Source organism: Pollachius pollachius (genome assembly GCF_949987615.1).
Source record: "Pollachius pollachius genome assembly, chromosome: 4".
In the NCBI taxonomy this organism is placed as follows: Eukaryota; Metazoa; Chordata; class Actinopteri; order Gadiformes; family Gadidae; genus Pollachius; species Pollachius pollachius.
In genome coordinates this window covers 25,914,928-25,922,427 of record NC_136937.1, presented here as the reverse complement: position 1 = coordinate 25,922,427, position 7,500 = coordinate 25,914,928, and the positions used below count along the sequence as shown (strand labels likewise).

General features: G+C 43.5%; 1 protein-coding gene across 1 annotated transcript in view; it reads left to right on the top strand.

Moving 5' to 3' along the window:
• Window positions 1-7,500, top strand: part of LOC307074597 (kinesin heavy chain-like) — a gene marked incomplete at its 5' end in the record, with an annotated part of 28,574 nt that overhangs the window by 15,511 nt on the left and 5,563 nt on the right. Inside the window, one exon of the mRNA XM_079734810.1 lies at window positions 92-209. Coding sequence (XP_079590936.1) covers window positions 92-209 — 118 coding nt within the window. The remainder of the gene's footprint in view (window positions 1-91; window positions 210-7,500) is intronic.

Sequence of the window (7,500 nt, the reverse complement as noted above, 5' to 3'; positions counted from 1 at the left end):
TATGTGTGTGCGTGTGTGTGTGTGTGTGTGGGGGGGGGGGGGGTGTTGTGTGTGTGTGTGCCTGCGTGCGTGTGTGTGTGTGTGTCTGCAGCACCAGGCCAAGATGAAGTCCCTGACAGACTACATGCAGGACATGGAGCAGAAGAAGAGGCAGCTGGAGGAGAAGCAGGACTCCCTGACCGAGGAGCTCGCTAGACTACAGACCCACCGTGAGTTTGTGTGTGCGTGTGTGTGTGTTTGTGTGTTTCAGCTTTCATTTTTATTTTTCCACTGAATTCCATTATAGTTCAGTTTCAGAGTGGTTGGTAGTACTATTACATTTTTCACAATTGTTTATTTGTTGTTTTTTTAGTTTTAGTCCCAGTTTAGTTTAGGATTGGGTTGATTGATTGATATAAATACATAGTCAATAGTCAGGGAGGACACAATGAAGCACTAAGGCTTATTTCCATTGTGGTCCCTGTGTGGCAAGAGAAAAGGGCAAGTAGCAGCAAATCATACATCCATCATTCAAATAAAGACACAACTACATACAAGTCACACACATAACAATGATCATAATTAAGACATGCCTAAGATTGGTGTCTTAGCCATTGTTTCAAAGCCTTTTTAAAACTGCCTATGTTTCAGACTGGTTTGAGTGTACCAGGTAACCTGTTCCAAAGTGTAGTTCCAGCATAAAGAAAATGATTTTTGCCCATATTAGTCTTAAAGGTCCCATGGCATGAAAATCTCACTTTATGAGGTTTTCTAACATAAATATGAGTTCCCCTAGCCTGCCTATGGTCCCCCAGTGGCTAAAACTTGCATTCGGTGTAAAACGAGCACTAGGTGTTCTGCTCGCCTTTGAAAAAACGGAGGCTCAAGCGCGCTGATTTGGAATGTGGTCCCATATGTCGTCATAAATGATCTAAACTCCTCCCCTTTCTCTCCCTGACCCGCCCAGAGAATTTGGCCCGCCAAAGAGACACGACAGTGCGAGCGCCACGTGTGTGTGTGTGTGTGTGTGCGTGTGTGTGTGTGTGTGAGTGTGATTACACACAGTGTTTGCTGTTGATGTTATGGCGCATAACACGTCGGTTCTTTGACGTCTCTTGTATTTCCACAACAAGACTGTAGTTGGAGTTATCTCAGCCATGGTTGAGAAGGAATTAGGGGATAGGAACTTTGGCTTTGACTCCCTGAAGTATGAACTGCAACATGCTGCCTGCCGCCGGTTGCTGCGAGGCACCACAGCCGCGAAGCACCACCGCCGCGAAGCACCACCGCCCGGCAGCAGGCAGCCGGCAGCAGGCAGCGCGCGGTTCAGTCTACTTCAGATTGATGTGGAAGTGGAAGAACCAGAGACGACGGAGAACCCGACGAAGTTGTTTGTGATTCATAATATCGTCTGAAGGCGCACACAGCTTGGCCGTGATAATATGTATTATATGATATAGATATCTATGTATTATATGATATTATTTAGATATAGAGCTCCAGGACTTTAACGCGTGTGTCGTACACACGCGTACACACAAAGTGTTGTACATGCTGTTGGTGTTATGGCGCATAACACGTCGGAGTCTTGTCTCTGGTATTTCCACAACGAGACTCGTAGTGGGGGTTATCTCAGCCATGGTTGAGAATGAATTGAGGCAAAGGAACTTTGGCTTTGACTCCCTGAAGTACATGAACCACGACATGGAGGAGAAAGGGATTGTTGGCCTCGAATGTGTCCCGCTTGAGCCCCGCTTCCCGCTGCCGAGGGACCACCGCCTCGGCGCTGCAGGAGGCCGTGGTGCCTAAGCGCTGACCGCTGCCGAGGCGGTGGTCCCTCGGCAGCAAGGCTCCGGCGGGAGACAACCGTGGTCAACAATCCCTTTCTCCTCCATGTGGTGGTTCAGTCTACTTCAGATTGATGTGGACGTGGAAGAACAAGAGACGTCGGAGAACCCTACACGGTCGTTTGAGATTCATAATATCGTCTGGAGGCTCACACAGCTTTTGGCCATGATAATATATATTATAAGATATAAATATCCATGTATAATATGATATTATTTAGATATAGAGCTCCAGGAGTGTGTGTTCTAGAATATTAACAGAACACGACTAAAGGCTGTGTGTGCCTCGCCATACACCACTGTAAACAGAGCGCTTGGTACCGTGGCTGGAAGCTGCTCAGGGCCACACCCCCACCCTCCTCCTTGACCCGCCTCCCTCCTCCTCATTTGCATTAAAGCTACGGACACCAAAACAGCGCATTTGGGGGAAGCTCAATGTGTGACTGGCTCGAAGTGGCTGTAACTCTGCACCACAGCTGAATTTCGGGAACGTCTTTGAATACTGTGTTAGTGGCCCACTAATACCTATATTAAAGCATCCATAAAATAGCATGTCATAGGACCTTTAACTCTGGGGGGCACAAAATCTGTTGACCTACCCCTAGTGGAATGCCTGTGAACTTCACTTACACGATTGAAAAATTCTGAAATAATTGGGTACATCCCCATAAATAATCCTATGTACCAAACACAGCTGTATCTATGATAAACAACCCTCTACTTTTAACAAACCCAACCTCTCAAAGTGGAAATATTCAAGATGAGTTCTCAAATCTAAAAACAGATTAAAAGGACAAACCGACTTTAGGTCATTTATATATAAAAGAAAGAAAAGTGGTCCCAAAACACTCCCCTGAGGAACTGCATAGTCCATGCCTTGTGGTTGAGACATTGTACCTCCAATGTCCTCCAATCACTTGCATTCTACTCTCCAAATTGGAGCCCACCCATTACAATGCTAAGTCAATAAAACCCATGGCTTTCAATTTATACAATAAAACGCAATGGTCAACCGTGTCAAAGGCCTTCTGTAGGTCTAACATGACCATGCCACAAAAATGACCCTTATCCACCTCTTTTTAATGACACCAGTTAGAAACAGTAAACATGAATCTGTAGAATGATATTTACGGAAGCGACTGGAAGTCATAAAGTAGGTTTAGTGAAGATAAGTATTTGTCAATCTGTTCATAAAGGATCTTTTCGATTATCTTTGATAGACTATTCAGAATAGAGACCGGTCTATAATTACCAGGGTCCAGTTTTCTCCCTTTCTTATATAGCGGAATCACTCTGGCAATCTTGAGATCATTGGGGAAGTGCCCTTGTTCTATAGACCTGTTTACAATATGAGTGATGCAGGGGGTAATGATCTAAGCAGCATCCCTTAAGAACCGCGATGGAATAGAGACTAATCCTGTGGCTTTAGGGCCATCAAGCCTTTGGAGCTTCTAAAGAACAAGTGCCTCAGACACCTTTTCAAAGAGGAAACCACCTGTCTGAATCCCTAACTGAGAGTAATAATCTCGCACATGGCTTTCGCCATATTGACCAGTCACGCCAGGTAGCTTTTCCACCAGCTTCCTGGCAACAGATGAAAGATATTTATTAAAGCCATCTGCTACTTTCTCCTTCTCTGAGGAAATATTATTGCCAAGATCAAGAGTGATGTTAGTGATTTTGGTTTTCATCCTTTTACTGTAGCCATGCTGCTTGAGGGATTTCCATAGCTTTCCTGAGTCATTTCTATATTCAGCTATTTTCTCATTAAAAATGCCTTTTTAGTATTGTACACTAATCTGTTAACTCCATTTCTCGCCTTTTTGTAATCAGCCCAACTCTGATCATCCTTGTTTACCCTGAATTGACCATACTTCCTATTTCTTGCTCTAATAACCTCAAGGATGTCATCATTTACCCAGGGTTCTGTTCTCTGTTTGATTCTAATTTCTTTACATGTGGCTACTTCCTTATCAACAGCTTCTAAAAACATACCCTTAAATGAGCAAGAATAATAGAATAGAATAATCTTTAATAGAAGAATGAGCGTTAAGCACTGCTTTCTTGATCTCAGCCCATAATTTATAACCCCCACTCTCTGCTATCCTGGACTTATCTGATACTAGAACAACGTCAATCGTGGTTTGGGTAGTGGAACACACACGTGTAGGTTCATTATTCAGCTGATGTACACTAAAAGAACGACAAAAGTTCATCAATGCTTTATGCCCGGAAACATCCCGTTTCTGATTATCATTGTTAAGATCTCCCATTATGATAACTTCAGATTAAAAAAAATCCATACTCTTTGAGCAAAGCTCTTCTAAAAAATCATAAAGGTGTGTTTGATCAGGCGGTATGTAACATGCACCGATTAGTGTTGGCTTGCTCTTAGGTAGCAAAATATCTAACCACACTGCTTCAATATCATCGCTATAGAAGTCTTTTCTATGATTACAACCAATGTCCGCTCTCTCGAAATGCTCACCCCTCCCCCTTTGCGGTTTTGATCTCTCCTAATTATCAAGTAGTTTTCTAATTCAACTTCAGCATCCTTAACAGAGTCGTCCAGCCATGTTTCAGTAAAACAAAAGATTCCCACCTTACTGGTTTTGCTAAGGTGTCGAATCTCGGTGAATTTCGGTAGAAGGCTTCTGATGTTGAGATGAGGCAGGTGTAGTCCTCTCGCAGGCAGGGAAGAATAAAAGTTCAGCATCTCTCTGCTGACGCTCTCCAGCTCCTCCACGAGTAACTGCCCTAGGGGGGGCCGAAGATCCAATCTGGCCTGCCCAGTATCGCGCTGCCTGAGGATCGCGTCGCATCTCCCAGAGACGGATCTCCGCTGCGTCTCTTGGCGTCTCCACGCTCGCTCCAACTTCCATCCACGAATATGGACAGAATTTGGTTCCAAGCTTTTAGACGACCAGTGCAAAGCATCGCACCTGTCGTGGGCCTCTTTGAGATCGTATTTCTCCGTCCAAATTCAGGCATCGGACCCGGGCATTGGTGCATATCCCCAGAAAGTAACAGGCAGATGCAAATATTCCATTTCCTACCCTTAACTTGCCACTTGTCGCCAGTCTTGTTATTGCGTGGTATTGGTTGGATATCAGCATGGATAGAGGAATGTGTCTTGCCATAACCAAACTGTTTCATAAGTGAACGTTTGTTTGGGTGGGCACAAAAGCTTTTAAAAATGCCCTTCAACCCCGATTTTAGGTCCAGTGTCTTAAAAGGTTTTAATAACCATGAATTCTAAAAACACCAAAAGCACACCAAACCTGCCAGCTGCCATCTTGCCCCTGTCACCTGTCACCTGGGTTGTATTTTTTAGTTAATAATGATAAATAATTTATCGCTTGTCTTGAGTTAGATGCATGACTGATTGTTTCAACGAGTGCTTTATTGAAGCGTTAGCCAACCACCAACATCAGTCCATTCTTATTCAGATTGGACTTTTCTGAGCAAGTGTAACTGTGCTGGGACTTTGTGAGGTTCAAGGGTTAAACTACGACAATAAGGGCATAGGGTTGCTGGCCTGGGTCACTGTCCCCTTGCGTGACATTAAAGGGACACTTTTAATGCACCATTTGCAATAATCTTTGTATCGTTAGAAACCCAGTCATATTTTTGAATGGTCCCGCATCATTCCCTCACTTCCCTCTGAGACAGGAGAGATCTGTATCTACCTCTAACACTTCCTGCTTTAAATTACGCAAAATTAGGAATTTTGCGTCATTTTAAGAAGGAAGTGTAAGGGGGGGGGTGGCTCTAAAAAACTACAAGCACTAGTTCCTCATTTTCAAACCCGCCTAGGGGGTTGGACCAACTGACACTACAGACCTATGCAGATCAGTGCCAGTGGGTGGGACTTAGGCATGGGCGTCAGTTTGGTTTGAAATGTGCTGGGGACAGAGACGCATTCGGAAGTGCATTTTCAGAAGTGCTGGGTACAATGAGGATGCAATATTATTTCTCTCTTTAGTGCAGGTAATGGAAGGTTCTGAAAGACGGCATACCCATGTAGCTAATTACTAAGGAATAAAATGTATACAAAATCTGTCCGGCACGTTTTATCAAGAAAACGTTTCCAAAAAGTATCGGACATATGACCCACTATGTTCTGCTCCATGTATCCAATGTTGACAACGTGACATAACATGGTTAAGCTACCAACATAAACAAGAGGAGCTAGGAAAGGAAATTAACTGCGTGTTCAAGTTCAGAAGGGGCAAACGTGTGGCTACACACAGCACTACAAAAGTCGTCAAGATTGAAAAAGAAAAAAATATTTGTTGCACAGCTGAACCCTGTATCACATGAGCTGGCTGTTCTCAATTAAAAACACACATTCCATCCAATCTAGCCTACATCAGGTATTCTAACCAAACCTCATGCACTCCCTCCCACAATTATTCCAGAATTCAAGTAAAGCAAGAATGACCAAAAGTCACTTTGTTTCAACAAGAGACCGACTCCATTGACTATCAATTGCAAGTTAAAAAAGCCGAGCACTTGAGTGCAAAAAACACAAAAGACCTTGCCACAGCACCAGCAAATCTTAAGCAATAAGTATTGCGTCTTACCTTTATTTATGTGGCAGTGGTCTGCAGATGCATCCCGTGGTGTAGCCTACCACATCCATTTAGTTCAACAGGTTATCGTTCTGACACTGTCCATGGTACAAGCAACCTGCTCTGGTGCTTTTTACGTATGCATTCAGGCTAAAGTGACTTGATTGTCTGATGCCTCATCATTGCATCCCAGCCAAAGAGTATTGGTATTATTAGTATTGGCTACTTGATGAAACGAAAAAATAACTTCACACAGTGTGTCTTTTTAGAATGTATTTGTTATAAATCGTAGCGTTGATCAGCAGAGAAATAGTTTGCCAAAGTCGTTGACGTCGCTTAGCAACCGAATACACTGGGGTTGATAAGTTAACGGACTGTGGAGTGATACAGATGACACGAATCAGAGGCAAAAAATCCACTTTCCTTGACAGCGGTCTAAGAGCCGTGTAATAAACAAAAATAATTGACAGCTGAACGTTGGGAAGGCCCATGCAAGTGGACCTTACCTACTGTATATATTATTGTTTTCCGCCATCAGCGCTCGGAATCTTCGCTCGCTCTCATTGAATATTATTTATTGGTGCACTTCCATTCCTGACCCTAGAATAACATTGTGATACATTGATGGTAGGGTGGCACTGTTGAGCTCCTATCCTGTTCAGCCGCCTCCCACATATTTGACTAAATATACTGAAAAATTTAAATTTTGGCCCACAAGCCTCCCCACAATTACATTTTGGCCCTCCACTGGGAAGAATTTGGGCCCCCCTGGTATAAACGGTATAGAGAGTACACCGGTGTGAATTTGCACTATGATATGAATCTTGAAGTAACCGTGTGACCGGTAGATCACACGAGTGCTAAAGAAGCAATGATGTAGTACCCAAAATGCAGTCGTTTATTCATAATACCATCCAGCGCACACAGCTTTTGGGCATGTTCTATAAGATATTCTAGAACACTCCGGGAGCTCCGGCGGGAGACCTGGACCTCTCTATCTAAATGATATAATATAATATATAGACATCTATAACATAATATATAACATCACGGCCAAAAGCTGTGTGCGCCTCTGGATGATTTTATGAATAAACTACTGC